The following is a 17,511-nucleotide window of genomic DNA, read 5'->3' as shown; positions in this document are numbered from 1 at the left end:
ATACTAAAAATACCAATATTTAGAACAGACCCATGACCAGAGGAGAATCCACATCAAAAAGTGGCTTGTCACCAAATTAAACAGCTAGGCTTTCATCTTCAGCTATCATTCAGTAAATAAGATGGTGCCTTATTGACTTGTGTATACTTGCCATAAGGCAAAACAATTACACTTTACCCAATTCTTTACCCACCCTACAGAACATTTGTCTGTGACAAGGCTTGTGGAGAATTAATTTAGTAAAGTGTGGTCAGTTTACGCTAATTTGCCAATATCATTAATAAGTTATGGCTTGGCTGATTGCAAAACAGGCCCTGATAACTTATAGATGCCAACTAACAGCAGAAAGGCAAGCGATTCAGCAATTTTTCTCGATAAAAATCTGTTTGGATTTCAATAAAATTAATCAGTAACACACTCATCCAGGGACACCGAGCCATAGGTCACTCCATCACTCCTGTCCACAGATAAAATAGGTGAAACTGCATAATTACACAATACTTTAAATATACAATTTTAGTGTCTTGCATGTTAAAATATGGATATCTAGAAGGTTCAGACCCTGATGTTGGTTGTATTCAGTATTCAAACCTTCCTTAAATATATTCAGAGGAATATGCCACCATTCTTGTTGGATATACTACACAGTTTTGTCTTTATACAGATGTAGACAAAACACGAATATATATTCAGACACAACTGGACAAAATTAAGAAAAGTGTTTTTTTTTAAATCTTCAGTAAGTGTGCAAATGCATTTAAACAGATAAATAATAATAATAAAAGACATAGCAACAGTGAGAAAAATGCTTTGTAAACGTAAAAATTATAAAATATTTTAATATTTTTTTCTTGTGTATACCTGATAAACAGCAGACATTACAACAAGAACAATGTTCCCCAATGGCAACATCATGATATTTCACATTCAGCATAGTTTATTCTTGTTTAATCTAGTTAATAACATATTAAGTTGGCAGACGAATGGTGTCATTGACTAGACCTGTTATAGTTTTGCCACCTGACAGTAGAGTCAATTCAGGCCCTGCATTATGGTAACCTTAATTTAACTGTTCAAACATCATGAGCTTGTTGGGTTCCATGTCTCCATCTACTGGTACCCTTTTGCATTGCACCAATTGCTCTGCAGGTGTTAGTATACATCTTTGCTACAAATCCCATTATTCGTACGCAGTACTGGTTTAGCAATACAAATGTAAGGGATTCTGGTACTCCAACAATTTGGCTGTGCAGTCCCACCAAGAACGCAAGTAAGTACCATTTGCTCCGCAGCCAAGAAAGCAGCTGCCTGTTCCTTATGCAGAATACCTTCTGACTGTTGATGGGGTAAGATACCAGCGAGTCACTTTTTTGTAGGATGTTCTTATACCACTGCTTGCTTACGTATAGTTTGAAGGGCAGTACTCCAGTCTTTATTGGACAGAGCAGTGCGTAGTAGACCTGTGCAAATAAATAATAATGCGGACCAATTTTTAGGTTCATTTTTGGCCCATTTGTTTTTGGGCAACAAATTTAATTCCTTGCCCATTCGTTTTGGCCTTAACTTATGGGGCATTTTTGATTCAGGAATTAAATTCGTCCCCCAGTGCCCACATTCACTCTTGCTCTCACAGTGGCGTTGACCGTTCGTTGCCCCTCAGTCTCCTCCGCGATGCCTCTATCTTGGTCCTGGTGCCCGTGTTTCATGCTGAGCGACGGAATATAACGGCATATACCGGTGCTCACCAGTGAAGCAGCGAGCACTGCGGCAGAGCAGCGAGACAGAGGCCACCACAGGACTTCAGCAAGAACTACAAAGGGGGGAGAGGGTAGATAGCAAGTATATAGTGAGAAGGGGGCGAGGAGAGGAGAGTAGCGTAGACCAAGCAAGGGAATTTTCCCAGGGGCCAGTACCAGCCCGGCCCTGCTCTCGCGGGCCGCACCTCGAAGTTCGGCGGGCCACATTTGATGCCCCGACCTACAGCATGTTTCCTGTTTGTATTACCTGACCAACCAGCATACTCCGATAGTCTGTTTCCTAAACATCCAGCCATGTATTTTTTCTTAGCTTGTTTATATCACCTGCAATTGGGCTTCTTCCTGACCTGCTTACCCGAGTCCTGACAGAGCAACTTTGAGTTTCTTATAGTATGTACTTGGAAGGCCAATCGGTTAGACTCTTAGAAAATACTTAAGTTTCGCAAAGGCCCTTTCCTTTGGCAGCTGCTGCTGTTGGTGGGTTCGCTGGTGGGATCAGCTCCGGAAGCAAGGCCACAAAGCGGTGTCACGTCACATCAGAATTGTAGAGATGTCCTACTGCCTTATGTGGGCTCACTTCCTTACACCTTCCCAAAGGGGTTTTTTCGTTTACTTTTCATAATACGATGTTTGCGATGGCGGTGGAGCTTATACATTATAGGGGTACACACCAAGCTCACAATCCCTATTCTGGCGCACCCATTAGTATTTAACCAATTTATTTTGCGCTCAACACAAACAGGAGGCTTTGCTGGTAGTGTAAATACTACTCAATCAACTCGGGAATAGTAGTATAAAAATGACCACTGTGCAGTGGTGTGCCTTCCTAAACAAAGAGGCAAATGAGTACTGAAAACACAGCACTCCTGTACACTCTCATTCAGTGAATAAACCCCTTTCTAATGAAGAATGGCACATATATGGGTGTGGAGTGCTGTACTTGAATAAACTACAAATTGATTGCACCACAGGTTAATTCCCCTACAGTTTGATCCTTTGGAATTAAAAACAGCTACAATTTTACCCATGTATATGTCCTACAGAGTTGTAGTAGATGCAGACAAATCATAATAAAGAAAAACACCCATACAAAACAAATGAAAACTAGATCCAAGTGTGTGATGTCTGTGTGGATATAACATGCAATGATATTTACACAGCAGTTGGATAAACAGGCACGAGAGAACAGAGATCATTGAAAATCATCTGACTCATCAATAAGCAGGGCCTATTACTTGCGCACATCAAATATCAAACATAATGGTAAAGCATCCATCCACCACAGCAAAGTTCAAAAATGTTATTAACCCCTTAATGACAAAGCCCGTACATGTACGGGCTCAAAATGCATTGCTTTCAATGGGTTTAGGCACCGCCCATTGTCCTTAAGGGGTTAATGTGTTAGAAATGAGTGCTACAATTGAACATGGTATGCAGGTGTTTTTACTGCCTATGGTGTTTGCAAAAAAAAACAAAACAAATGTTAAATTATATAAATTTGTATATTTAAAAAAAATGTACTCATAAAAAAGCTAACATATTAGTCTTTAAGAAGGCTGCAAAGTATTGTATCGTCTTCAAACAAATGGGCAGCCATTTTAAATGTTGTTTGTAGTACACAAAGCTTTCAAGGAATCAATCCTGATCCTACAATGGAAATAAATACACAATCAGATTAGTTCATAGTCAAGTCAGCTTTTTTCATTTTCTGGGTTGATATCTTCCGTAGTTGGATCATTTTCTTCCAAACTTGAGTCACTATGCAGTTCCTCCTCGTCTTCTTGGTCAGGCGATGGATCAGCAGGGGTATTACCATTTTCATTGAGTGGAACTGCTCCCTTTCTCTGAGGTAGAACACAAAAAAAGGCCTCTTTCCAGTTTCTCTTTTCCAGGAAAGCAAGCATGATCTCAAAAACTGCAACAGAAGAAAGAAATTGGTACATACTCCTTAAATGCAAAATATGAAAATGGTACAATACGTCTCTAAGATAACATTAGGGATTTAGTTACATTATATTGCTATATGTAAGATTCTCTGGCACAGCATCAAAGAACCATATTTTGGAGAGAACAATCTAACGTTAGCATTAATTATTGGTTTCGTTGAGAGTGCATAACAGACCGTTTCAGCAGGAACCACAAAACCTATATGCGTTTATTAACGTGCATGTACAGGCTCAAAATGCATTGTTTTCAATGGGTTTAGGAAACGCCCATTGTCCTTAAGGGGTTAATAATGTAGAGAACTGTTAGAACAAAAGGTCATAATCTAAAACTAGAGGATTGAATGTTAATATAAGGAAGTTTTTACTCTTCTGACAAAATTTAACAGCCTCCCAGAAGTGGTTGAGGCCAATACAATGTGGGAATTTAAACAGGCATGGGTTAGGCATTAATGCTATCCAAAAATTAAGATGAGACCAAGGGGAGATTAAAGTTTAAAGTCTTTAAATCATGCAGACTAGATGGGCAGGAAGGGATCTTCCAGCATTTTAAACTGTATAATTCTCCTGCTGTTTCTCTTCCCTAAATGGCATTTGATGTGTAATTGCAGATAGACCAGATATGGAACTTAGCCTCTTTATATAGCATTTTTTCATGGCAAATAATAGGTTAGTTGGGCAGGTTTTCTATTGTGCCACTAAAGCACTCTACCTTGTAATAAAACAAGCACAAATAGGCACAAATAGGCAGTCCTACTAAAGAGAATATATGTAATAAAAATGCTAAAAGCTGTACCGTGATTCACTGCCAATACTTTTCGACTATTCATTTTCACAAAGCTTGAAAGGGGAAGCTGCGCATGGCTGATTCCAAGATCCAGTGCCTGCTTGTATGTAATCCCCTGTAGAAGAAAAAAAAAAAACAAATACGTACAACTCATACAAGACTTAGCAGGTTTCTGAAAATATGGGGGGGTGATTAATGTGCAACTGTAAAGTCATGTTACCCTGTTATATATATGCACCACCATTTACAGACAGAAGTATAGATATATACCAATTGTCTATCCATATAGGGTTATTTATAAAAAGTAATGCAGCCGCAGCCAAACACTTAATATGTAAAATGATAAGTATTTTGAAAATTCTGTTACAGCCATATTATAGAATGTATACTATGCATGTGTTATGCATATAATCAGCACATATTACTAACAAACCTGATTGCAGCACAAAGCTGTGTTCACCATAAAAAGAGCAATTCTGAAGCAAAATATTATACTGGAGCATTTACTGCAACACTGGATTGGCTGATGAAGCGACTGGCTCACGTTTACCTGCGAGGCAGTTATTTTTATGTCTATTCTTCCTGAATTCACGTTATATTACGAAGGGCCAATCCCTGTGAGCGTCTGTTCCAAGAATTTTGTTCCTCAGTGTTCACGCTTTCTGAGCTCAGCTCTTCTTGAAAGAGAAACAAGCCCTGGATCGTCCTTTGCAATACACAATGAATTCAAGAAGTTGAAACCACAACTCCCCTGCCAACTCCTGCTTAAGCAAACCCTTCCCTCTCTATCAGTGACCCCACAATGTCCTTCTGATTTAACCCAAAAACTTTCAACTTTCTAACCACAGCTTCATGTAGATAACAGAATGTCATAAAAAGGCTGGTAGTAAAATAAGTATTATACAAGTCACAGATCTACGGTGTAGCGATCCAGATTATAATATAGCCTCTATCAAAGAAAAACATTTACATTGCGAGTTTAAGGTTACCACACGAGGTAAATACGCTAACAGTACATATTTTCAATGAACACACACTTTAAAAAAGCAACATGACTTTTAGTACTATACCTTGTGATGATTATGATCTACCAGACCGCCAATAATGTAAGCTTTAGTCTCGTCAAGCTCACTGAGAACATTGGGGGAATCAGAAGTAAGGTAAACTAAGTCTTCAGCCTTCATGAGATCTTTGAAATGCTCAGGTTTAATATGGATATCCTAAACCAGAAAAAAATAGAACTGAATACGATACCATAATGTTATCTAAATGCAATATTTTACATATTTGGAGAAATTCTGATTTTTAAAATATGAATGTATTGTGCTAATTTTGCATATTATGATCTACCTTCCAGTTAAGCCATCCTTTATCATATTCATCCATGTTACTCTTCAGTTGTCCACCATGACTGGTTAAATAGAGCTTGGAAATGAAAATGAGAACATGATTGTTAATATCAAAATTTTGTACAGCAATTAGCCCCACAAATAAACCCCCCAAAACATTCAGAACTGTTGAAAAGTACAACTACCTTATATACAATATGGTTAAATGTCTCACTATAATCCTAAACTTTAAACTAAACTAAACTAACCTAAAATGGTTACTTCTGGCATCTAACTAAAGTTGTTTATGGATCCATGTGTTTCCTTGATCCCAAGAAAGTCAGGGCTGCTTGTATTATTCTATGTACACACCAAACAGCTAAATACACCCCACTTGTATCTTGTCTCTACTGCCATAAGCAAACACGCATGTTACCTGAGAAGGATGTGTTGCACGACGATTTTCTGCATAGCACCGCCGGATTTGCTTGTTCAGCTTTTTTATATCCTAAAACACATTCATAAGTTAAAAACATATACCGTATTTGCTCGATTATAAGACGACCCTGATTATAAGACGACCCCCCAAAATCTGAATATTAACTTAGGAAAAAAAGAAAAAGCCTGAATATAAGACGACCCCAAAGGAAAAAAGTTTTACCAGTAAATGTTAATTCATGTAAACTCTTTTTTTTAATAAAAGCTATGATTGAGAAAAAGATTTCTTTTGTTTTTATTTCTTGTATTTTCCAAACTGTCCCCCAGTTACGCACATCTGCCCCCAGGCTTGCCACTCCAATATGGCACTGTGGCCCATGATATGCCTCTTAACCCTCTATATGCCACTGTGCCCCATGGTATGCCTTTTGACCCCCTATGTGCCACTCTGCCTCCAGAAATGCCTTATACCCCTATATCCCATTCTGGCATTTAGGGGGTTAAAATGCATATTATGGGACAGAGTGGCACATAGGGAGGTATAAGGCATTTCAGGAGGCAGAGTGGCATTAAGGGAGTTAAAAGGCATTGTATAGAGCACTCTGCCTCCAGAAATGCCTTATACCCCTATATGCCACTGCCATTTAGGGGGTTAAAAGGCATATTATGGGGCAGAGTGGCATATAGGGAGGTATAAGGCATTTCAGGAGGCAGAGTGCTCTATTAAATGCCCCCTTAACGCCACTCCAGAAATGCCCTATGCCCCCATTTAACACACACACACCCTATAACCCCATTTAACTAACACACTCTCTCTCTCCTCTCTCTCACCCCCCCCTCTCTCTCTCACCCCCCTTCCCCCGCTCTCCCCCCTCTCTTACCGGTGCTTCCAGCCGGGGCAGCGGGTTGACGTCGCCTTCTGCTGCAGCCGGAAGGAGGTGTGGCTAGCAGCGGGGGTTTGTATGCGTCCGTCGCGTATACTTTCCCCGACTCTGACAGTCGGGGAAGGTCTATGCGACGGACGCATACAAACCCCCGCTGCTAGCCACACCTCCTTCCGGCTGCAGCGGACGTTGTCTACGCGCATCGCGTAGACGTCAACCCGCTGCCCCGGCAACAAAGCAGGAAGCAAGGAAGCACCGGTAAGTGTGTGTATGGGGGGGGGGTCGGGGGAGACAGGAGGATCCAGGTCCCCTGCAGCGGTGCGGGGGATCTGGATCTTAGTCTCCTAATCAGACCTCTATTTGAGGTCTGATTAGAAGACGACCCCGATTAGAAGACGAGGGGTATTTTTCAGAGCATTTGCTCTGAAAAAAACCTCGTCTTATAATCGAGCAAATACGGTATATATGTTCTCTGCTATGGGATACAGTTATGTATACGACATCAGGCTTACCCTTAATGCCATCAAATGATCGAAGCTGCAGTCAATAACAAGTCGAATAGTGCTGGGTTGAATTTCCCTGCGGATTCGTTTTCTGCTGTTACTATCGACAAGTTGCTCCTGTTGCGCCTGACGCTCCAGTTTCCTCTTTTGTCTTTTTTCTTTCCGCTTTTGCCTAAATATTAGATTTGCATCAACATTAATAACGCTGTGACATTGTTCACTGTGAAATTCTCACATCGTAATTAAGTTCTCAGGAAAGACTACTTTAGTTTTGTTGGTAATCTACATTAGTGCCAGCAGATTCCATAGTGCTATCAAGGCAAGCCTCCTTACTGGCACTACACACTCCTCCTCATCGAGGGAGAGCTCCATCCTTTGTCCCACGCTGCCCGGCATGTCCTCCTGTGGCAGCTTCCGATGATCCGGTAGCTTGAAGGAACAGAGCGACATCGCTCCTTTTGAATTTGGCACCAAATATGAATTTGCCGACTTGTCTCCTATCGAGCCCTATATAAAGCCTAATCCTTGGCTTCTAGTGCGTTGATTGATCCTTACTATCCTGAACTCCGACTACCTGACTTCAGCTTTGTTACACGACTAACCCGAACTCGGACTACCTGACCCCAGCTTTGTTACACCACTACCTGAACTCCAGCTGCCTGTCCCCAGCACCATATGGCTTATCTTTACTACTCTTTGAGAATGCCCTCAGTCTCGGAGGATCATCAGGAAGTCCCATGGCTGTTCAAACCAAGTCTTAATCCGAGCGGGAACCAGTAGGAGGGCAAAGAAGTCTTTAGAGACAGATAGGCTTTCGTGAATGGACACCGTGTCCTACCCTGCAACATCATCTCCTCTGGCCCGCTCTTGTGCAAGCAATGTGGCACCCTCAATACATCATATGTGGGATAAAACAAGCCCTAAAAGCACCCACCCATTGTATTAGTATTTTCTTTTACACCATTGTAAGCAGGAAACTAAATTATAGTTTTCAGCTCTGCCATCCCATTTGCCTTCATCAAAGGCATTTTGTAGAATTATTTTTCTTGGTTTTCCCCATGATCCTTCTGTAAAAATGATTCTGAAATCTCACCGTTTGTCTAAAGCCATAAGCAATAGCACATGGCAGCTCTTTATCGGGGCAAAAACAGCGCACACTATGTAAAGTGCACTTAAAAAATATGAACCTAATTACACATACTTTCTCAAATCCCTCTGGTCTTCCCACTGTTTTTGTTTTAACAGTTTCTTCATTTGACGCTTCGACACCACATTTGGTGTTGTACATTCCTCTGTCCCCTGTGTGTCTTCATTATCAACAACGTTTGTTGCCAAGCTTCCCTCATCGTTAGATTCTAGATTGGTCTTGTTATTCTCCACTATAGCCTCGGATGACATGGTGTCCAGTAGGAGTCCACAGTAACTGTTCCATACAGTGCGGTCTGTCCTTTAAAGCAACAAAGAAAAGTCACAACTACGCTCCATAAAATAGCTTTCATTTACTAAACATTTTTCATAAATGGAAGTTTTACTGTTATCAACTGTGTCAGGGGTGTTCAACCTGCAGCCCTCCAGCCGCTGCAGGACAACATCTCCCATCCTCCTCTTTCAGCCCCTTAGCTGAAAGAGCATTACGGGAGATGTAGTCCTGCAGCAGCTGGAGGGCCGCAAGTTGGACGCCCCTGATCTAAGGAAAAAGACCCCTGACATAACCAGTGTCTAAATAAACATGGAGGGTTTACACCCAGTAGTCCCTATGGCAGCTGGGCTCATCGCTAAACCAACATACACCCATCTATGCCAGTAGGACAGAAAGCTGTGAAACAATATAAGCTTTTAACATTGGCAAAGGGAAGCAACTGGCAACTCTGTAAAAATTTCTCATAGAAACCATAAGAATGCAAGTACCGAAGCTTCCCTTCTCCCTGGTCTGAAAGGTGTTGTCACTGACAGGCTGCTTGAAGTACAGCATTTAAATGATGACTTGCCCTTCAAGCTCCAAGTCAAAAGGTGGCAAATATACCCAATGCCAAACAACTGAAAAATTCACTCACACAGATTTTATATATATATATATATATACACACACACACAGACGTGTGGGTATGTATCCCTGCATTCTTCAAAGAGGAGAAATATATATACACTGCGTTTGTAAATTCGTGACTCTATCCAGTACAAATAGAACAAACAAAAAAACAACAAAGTAGAACACAACATCTTACCTACTTATGAAGCGGAAACAGCGTGTTCCACTAATAACTACACTCTCTGGCGCTTTCAGTTACGTCACGGTCGCGCAATTCAAAGCCCAAAGGCTCCGGCAGACATTATTGAGAAGGGCAAATACCGAAAACAAAATTTATGAGCGTTATTTGTATGACTAGTTTCCCATTGCAGCCTTTGTGTTAACACACGCGAGGTACGCTTTACTTGGCACAAATAAGGCAAAGGACCGACGTTTTGTTTGAAACGCGAATGTGGGTAAACACGCAAGCATTTGTGGGGGATGTAGTTTTTCCGCCTACAGAGACAAAACCAAGACTACGATTCCCGTAACACTTTTTAGAAAGTTAACGGAGGCGGCACTTTCAGTCACAATGAGATCTTATAGAGAAACAGCCGGGGTAACCTAAACGAAAGGGACACTTATGTGGCATGTGGTTGGCAAATGAAGCAGAGCATCATGGGATTTGTAGTTTCAGCGCCGCTGAACTGTGTGATTGGTTTCACAAGGATTAATCAACGTATTAACCATTCAGCTGGCAACAAGATTGCTTGTGGCGCAAATCAGCCTCTTTGGGCGCAAATATGAATATATATCGGTATATACATATATAGTTTATAGTTAACAGTAAACATGAATATAGCTTTGATGAAGTCATTGATGAATTTGCGGAATTGGAGGCTCCAAGGCAGAGGATGTAAATCCATTTGCCTTTGCAGAATAGACTTAGTGGTCAATTTGGACCTGTGGGTTTTTTGCTTTTGTTTTTATAAAAATCAGCATTTTTCTGTTCAGTACATGTTTTATTTAAACTAATTTATTAAATAAATTTTTGTCCACATCATAGTAATTTGGGTCTATATATTTGTGTATATATATATATATACACACCATATTTGCTCAATTATAAGATGACCCCCCCTCCAATGTGAATATTAATTTAGGAAAACAGTAAAAAGCCTGAATATAAGACTACCCTATAAAAAAAAAGTTTTACTAGTAAATATGAATTCACATGTAAACAATGTTTTCATATTTAATAAAAACTATGATTGAGAAAAATACATTTTTTGTTTTTATTTCTTTTTATTTGCCAACCTACCTCCCTTATATACCACTCTGCCCCCAGATATGCCTTATACCCCCTATATGCCACTCTGCCTCCCAGATATACCTTATACATCCCTATATGCTACTCTGCCTTCCTGCTATTCCTTTTAACCCCCCATATGCCACTCTGCCTTCAGAAAGCCCTTATACACCCTCATATGCCACTCTTACCCCCGACTTACCAGTGCATCCCTAGACTTGTCCCCCGTGCTTCAGATTCCTTGTGGGGGCAGCCGGGGGAGGTCTGTGCGATGCGTGCAGACAATCTCCACTGCTGCTGGCTGGCACTTCCACCGGGGAGCACCAGAAGGACGTGTCACGCCAGCGCTCTGTCATAGAAGCCCCGGCGGAAGTCCCGGCAGCAGCGGAGGTTGTCTGCGCGCATCCCGGAAACGTTCACCGGCTGCCAGAGAGGAGGATCCAGGTCCCCTGTACCTGGCTCAGCTTCCCCTATAGAAAAATATTTGCTCTGCATTCTGCTCTGCATAGATTCTTCACTGCTTGATTCCGCTAGGCTTTGAAAATATTGCCATCTATGTAAAATAATTGAGGGGAGAGGCACTAGAGAATATTCTCGCCTGGGATGCTACTTGGTCTAGGCCCGGCCCCAATACTATCTGACTGCATCATTCATGTGTGATCAGTAGATGGAGACTAAACTCAAGTATTCCTTGTGTAATATTATTTATATACAGCGCATTGTTCAATTGGGAAGTCATTTGCTACTAGCAAAACAACCAAAACAGCCGTTTATTTATAATTTTCCCATGCACCCTTTACATGGATCTATTGAGTAGACAGGTTTTTATTAAATCGTTGAGAATACTGGTGGAACGTTAGAATAACTTGTTACAAAGATGGAACAGATTAATATTTCCCTGGGAAAAAATAAAGCTATTTTTTTCTTCTGTTATCATTATCCTTTCTTCTGATGTCATTATCTCATAAATGGCTATTTGAATCAGGACACACTCTAGGGTCAATACATGTTTTACATGATTGTGCAAGTCTGGAAGTATTTGTGTGCAAACTGTATAAACCTTGAAGCTTCATATTGTGAAAATGTCGGGCAGACAGGGCACCAGAGTTAACCCATCTCCAAAACTATGATGCAGATGTCAGTCCACATGGTGAGCACACCTCTTCATACTATCACCATATGATCTGGGACCAATCACTAAATATCACATTTCTAAGGCATTACAAACTAGTATCGCCTCTATTTTCACCAAAATCCGGCAGGTTTCCAATGGCTGCTCTTGTGTCACATGGCTATTAAATATTCCCAGCAAAAATTATAAAGCAGGAAAGAAATTGCATTATTTTGAGGATGGATTTGGGCATTCAGCTCCACCAGAAATTATGTTTATAATGCTGGATCTGAACAGGTAACTGAGGTCTGAATAATAACCCAAATTAAAGTTTTTTTTTTTATAGGGATTTATGCGGTGATATCATGTGATGCCAGGAAGTTTTACTTTACTGAGATGGTGGTAGATAAGATGAACAGCCTCCCAGCAGAAGTGGTAAAGGCTAATACAGTGAGGGAAGTTAAACGTGCATTTGCGAGGGCAGACTAGATGGGCAAATGGTTCAATCTGCTGTAAAAATTCTATGTTTCTATGTTATTAGTGTACTTTCCCTAACTCCATGCTTTGTCAGATCTAAAGTACATATTTCTGTAGTGCAGTATTTAAAAAGGCTTTTCTTAAATTATTATAATCAACATAATTTCACAAACAGGTGTTATTTACTGAAAAGAAATTTAAAAAAAACATGATGTGTAACATTCAGTAGTATTGATTTTGCACTCTAGTTGTACTTAATGGCTGTCTGGGTCAGACAGCAAGGTCAGTTCAGAATCATCCAACATGTTTGATTAAAAGCAAATCAACAAAATATATACTGTTCACATGTACCCACACTTTTAGTGGATTTTTTCAGCACAATATGCATGTGTGTGTGCACTATTTCATGTTTTGTAATAATTCATTACTGTAAAAAAAAAATTCAACAATATAAAATTGTGATCAGAAAAAGCACCTAATTTTTCATCAGCTGACATAAACCTTTTTTTTTAAGTCTATTTATTGAGGTTTATCTTGAAGGTTGCTGACTTGTCAGATGCCAAGGTGTATAGGTGTTTTTATCAGTTGAAGTACAGGGGCTGGCGCAAGTATGTTGGTAAATATTGGTGTCCTTGCCTATCCAAATAGAGGAGACATCATTGTTTAAGCAAGCCCTTCCATAAAAAGTAAAGAACGTCTTTAAAAGAAGCAAATTATAGTGCACTGTGTAGGAGAAATACAAAACAGAGGATACATCTCAATAGGCAATAATTTACATTACTGTTTATGTATTTTCTTTGAAATGTGTGAGCCTTGCAGATCTGGGGTAGTAATTGGGCTAAGTATCTCTGAGAGTGCTATGATAATAGTAAAGAACCCATCTGAAAATCAACATGCTCCATATAAGTTATTCAGTCTTCTCTAACACACACTCGACAAAATCACTACATGGAACATTCCTAAAGCATTTGTTATTCTGCACTCCAGGTGGCTATATGTTGCAAGTAAAATACACAAAAAAGGGGCTCAAATTCTACTGATCAGAAAGATCTTGAACAATGAATGTATATTAAAGTAATTTGTGAGTACTTTAATACGTATTTATTAAATCTGCAAGAAAATGAAAGAACTTATTTGGAGACTCAATTGTCTTAAGCTGCAGCCGGAAGGGGTGCGGTTAGCATCGGTGGTTGTCTGCTTCCATCGCGCAGACCGTCCCTGGCTGTCAGAGATCAGAGTTCCCCGCACCGCTGCGGGGAATTCTCTCTTACAGCCGGAGGGTGTATGCGCGATGGACACAGACAACCACCGCTGCTAACCGCACCTCCTTCTGGCTGCAGCAGAAGTTGCCTATGCGAATCGCGCAGATGTCTACCCGCTGCCCCAACTACACAGCAGGGAGTCAGAAGCACCGGAAAGTTGGGGGGGGTGTTAAATGGCGGGTATAAGGCATTTCTGGAGGCAGAGTGGCACATAGGGGGTCAAAAGGCATATCATGGAGCACAGCGGCATATAGAGGGTTAAAAGGCATATCATGAGCCTTTTCATGGGGTATAAGGCAAATATAGGGGGTATAAGGCAATTCTGGGGCAGAGTGGCAAGCCGGGGGGCAGATGTGCATAACTGGGGGGCAGGTTGGAAAATTAAAGGAAATAAAAACAAAATATTTTTCTCAATCTTAGCTTTTATTAAAAAAAATAGTTTACATAGTTTACATGAATTAATATTTACTAGTAAAACTTTTTTCCTATAGGGTCATCTTATATTCAGGCTTTTTCTTTTTGTTCCTAAATTAATATTCAGTGTATGTATATATATTGTGAGACTGTGAACCCCAGGGAGTTGATTGGCATGGCATCTGAGTACAGCTGCTATGCAGATCATACATATGGGTCCCTGGGGTGGAGCAATTGGAGAGCAGGGTGGGCCAATGCTCCGTTCCCCCATTCTGTGGAAAATCCATGCCGGCTTTTCCAAGTGGCTAGAAGTCTGCAGGATCCGGTCCGGGATTCCTATGGGACCTGCACCAGGCACAGGCGCTGGGCCTTAAAACCCCCTGGAGCTTGATGATCAGAGAGACGGTTGGGGGAAGAGGAAGTTCCCTGTGCTCCCAGGGCAAGGAGAGGCCCTGAACAAGACCATCCCTGAGCCAAGTGAGGCAATACCTGCCTGGACCTCTTGTGTGCTGTCTGGGGGAGGTTTTCCAGAGACTGGCTTAGCTGGGTCTGGCTGGGAGGTCGAGTTAGTGAGTGATTAGGCTGGTCAGTCTGGACCAGCATAGTTTAGTTAGAGAGGGCTCCAATTGGGAGCTAGGTTTTCTTTTTATGATTTGGTTTTTGGGGTTTAAGCAATTAAAAATAAAGCGCTGTTTTGTTACAAGCTGGTGTTCCCGACTCTGATTGCCCTAGAGGACTGTGCTTCGGACCCATAAATGTGACATGTATGGCCCTTGTGCTACAGGGTTTGTCACAATACATATATATATATATATATATATATATATATATATATATATATATATATATAGATAGATATATATTTCCCTTCTACTCTACTGCCACTTTGCTTTTGTCCCTTCTGTCTCTAGTTTATCTACTTTCCAGGCTTACTTAGTCTTCAAGTGGCTTCCCTTTTCATTGCCTCATTTCTGCCCACTTGTGCTAAATTACATTTACAAGTAGGCAGGGATTATGCATGCATGCACAGGACTAACATATCCAGCCAACTAAATGCTACTGTATATAGGAAAAAAAATTTAATAAAATAGTAGTTACAGTCTTATATTCTTAAATTGTACTTTTGGTGTTAAGGTGATATATAAAATGTGAATATAATAGACACTGGCATGTTAAACTTTCTCTAAAAGTGTTACCCATTGTAGTTAAGGATATCTAAAAATTAAAACCATGGATAGATGTACACTTACACCCCTCCTAATTATTGAGTTAAGGTGTTTGAGCCATACCCCTTGCTAACAGGTGTATAAAATCAACCACAAGTATGCCATCTCAATTAACAAACATTGGCAGCAGAATGGGCCTAGGATACCACCTGTGCCACAAGTCAGTTTGTGAAATTTCTGCCCTGATCGGGTAGATCTGATCCGGTCTACTGTAAGTGCTAATATTGCTAAGTGGAAGCATCTAGGAGTAACTTCAGCTCAGCCATAAGGCAGTAGACTATGCATGATCACAGAGCGGGGCTGCCACATTCTGAAGCATGTAGAATGTAAAGATGGCCTGTCTTCTGTAGCATCACCAGATGCCCCCCTACATCATGATGTGCCCCACCGTGTGCCCCCCAATTGAAATGCCATTTTATTCCCTGCAGCCGCGAGGAAGCACCAATTGACACAGAGGAGAGGGGCGCTGAGCGGTCGCTCAGGAATAAGTTTTCAGCAACCGCACAATGCTCCTCACTCTCCTCCTCGAGGCCTCACACTCCCCCCACAGGATGTCTGCAAGATAAGTGAAGATAGTGAGAAGGGGGTAGATAGGGAGAGGGGGTAGATGGTGAGAAAACAGGGGGCAGGGTAGATGAGAAAGGAGGGTTATAAGAATATTGAAATAAAGAGACAGAATGAGTGAGGGAATAAATGAATTAATGTGTGGAAGAATTGTGTGAATGAGTGAGAGAATTAATGTATTTGTGAGAATGCATTAATAAATATGAGTAAACAATTTGTGTGAAAGAGTGAGAGAATAAATCATTGTGTGAATTAATGAGTGACGGTGAAAGCGTCTGTGTGTATCATAGATGTATAATTGATTTTTGGAAAGGCAAAGGTGGCACAGGCAGAGTGTTTAAGCCTTGGGGACCAATGTTGCACAGGCAGGGTGCTTATGGGACAAAAGGTGGCACGGGTAGCGTGTTTATGAGACAAAGATGGCACAGGGTGGGCTGTTTGCGGATAAAGTTGACTCATGCTGGGCTGTTTGTGGGCAAAGATGGCAAGTCCTATGTGTGTTATTTGGGTACTGGTCAGGTACTATGTTGGCATTGTGGATGCTATGGCTGGCTTTGAGTTGTGCAACCTGTGATCTATGCCTGTAATTCAGGGAGTTTTATCTATACCTTTAACGCTGAGTTTTATGTGAATTCCAATTGATCTATACCTGCAAAGCTAGGTTTGTGTGTTATTCTGTTGATCTATATCTTCTATGCTACGTTTCCATACATTATTTATGTATACCTCTTATTCAGTTGATCAATACCTGCAATGCTGTTTTCATGTATTGTTTATTTGATCTATACCCTCAGTGCTGACTCACAGTCTTCCCTAATCAGCGGTCTGTGTGGCAAATATATTTTTTTGGCGTGGTAGCAGAGGGGGTGATTGCATGCTAGGGAGCGTGGAGTGGAGCCCAAGGAAATGCTTTCCTGTAGTTAAAAATGCATGTCTAATGCATATATAGACATATTTACATACATATATATATATATATAGTGTATGTGTAGCATTTTATAATTGCCTCCGCGCCTACTTTGGTCCCTGTCTTCCCCATGTGACCCCCCTAAAGATGAAAGCTGGAGACGCCACTGAGCATCACTCACTATAAAGTTTCAAACTGTCTCTGGAAGCAACAAAAGTGCAAGCACTGTGCGTCAGGGGCTTCATGAAATGGGTTTTCATGGCCAAGCAGCTGCACACAAGCTGAACATCACTATGTGCAAAGCCAAGCATCAACATCGTTAATCAGTCCTTGGTTTTGTCCTAGGTTTAGGATATCTAATGAGACAATGAAGGTTGGAGGTTCTGATACAGAATTTGAAAAGTGATCCTATTAGCTTAGCAACCTATTCAATACTGCAATCACCATAGACATTTCCTTTGTTGATATGATGATAAGACCACGTTACACTTTTCTACAGAATCACTTTTATACCAAACATTCCCAAATAAGCTGCTATAAGTGGGACTGGGAGTTCTCTTACTGTAGTGGAATGGTAAAGCTTTTTAAGATGC

General features: G+C 40.9%; 1 protein-coding gene across 1 annotated transcript; it reads right to left on the bottom strand.

Annotated features, from left to right (window-relative positions):
- Nucleotides 1-3,225: 3,225 nt before the first annotated feature.
- On the bottom strand, nt 3,226-9,996 carry TRMT10A (tRNA methyltransferase 10A). The gene is made up of 8 exons (XM_053455636.1): nt 9,866-9,996; nt 8,842-9,087; nt 7,650-7,812; nt 6,252-6,323; nt 5,838-5,912; nt 5,558-5,707; nt 4,497-4,602; nt 3,226-3,672 (listed from the first exon to the last, which is right to left on the bottom strand). Exons 2-8 carry the CDS (start codon nt 9,036-9,038, stop codon nt 3,449-3,451), a joined length of 987 nt encoding a protein of 328 aa, XP_053311611.1. The 5' UTR covers nt 9,039-9,087; nt 9,866-9,996; the 3' UTR covers nt 3,226-3,448.
- Between the last annotated feature and the right edge of the window lie 7,515 nt (nt 9,997-17,511).

This window comes from Spea bombifrons, chromosome 1 (genome assembly GCF_027358695.1).
Source record: "Spea bombifrons isolate aSpeBom1 chromosome 1, aSpeBom1.2.pri, whole genome shotgun sequence".
In the NCBI taxonomy this organism is placed as follows: domain Eukaryota; kingdom Metazoa; phylum Chordata; class Amphibia; order Anura; family Pelobatidae; genus Spea; species Spea bombifrons.
The sequence above is the reverse complement of the archived record's forward strand: the minus strand, read 5'-3'. Positions and strand labels throughout refer to the sequence as shown.

Coding starts and splice junctions, on each gene's coding strand:
- TRMT10A (XM_053455636.1), bottom strand. CDS start 9,038: ATGTCATCCGAGGCTATAGTGGAGAATAACAAGACCAATCTAGAATCT. Junction 5,708..5,837: donor AAGGATGGCTTAACTGGAAG/GTAGATCATAAT, acceptor TTTCTGGTTTAG/GATATCCATATTAAACCTGA. Junction 3,673..4,496: donor AGTATTGGCAGTGAATCACG/GTACAGCTTTTA, acceptor CTTCTGTTGCAG/TTTTTGAGATCATGCTTGCT.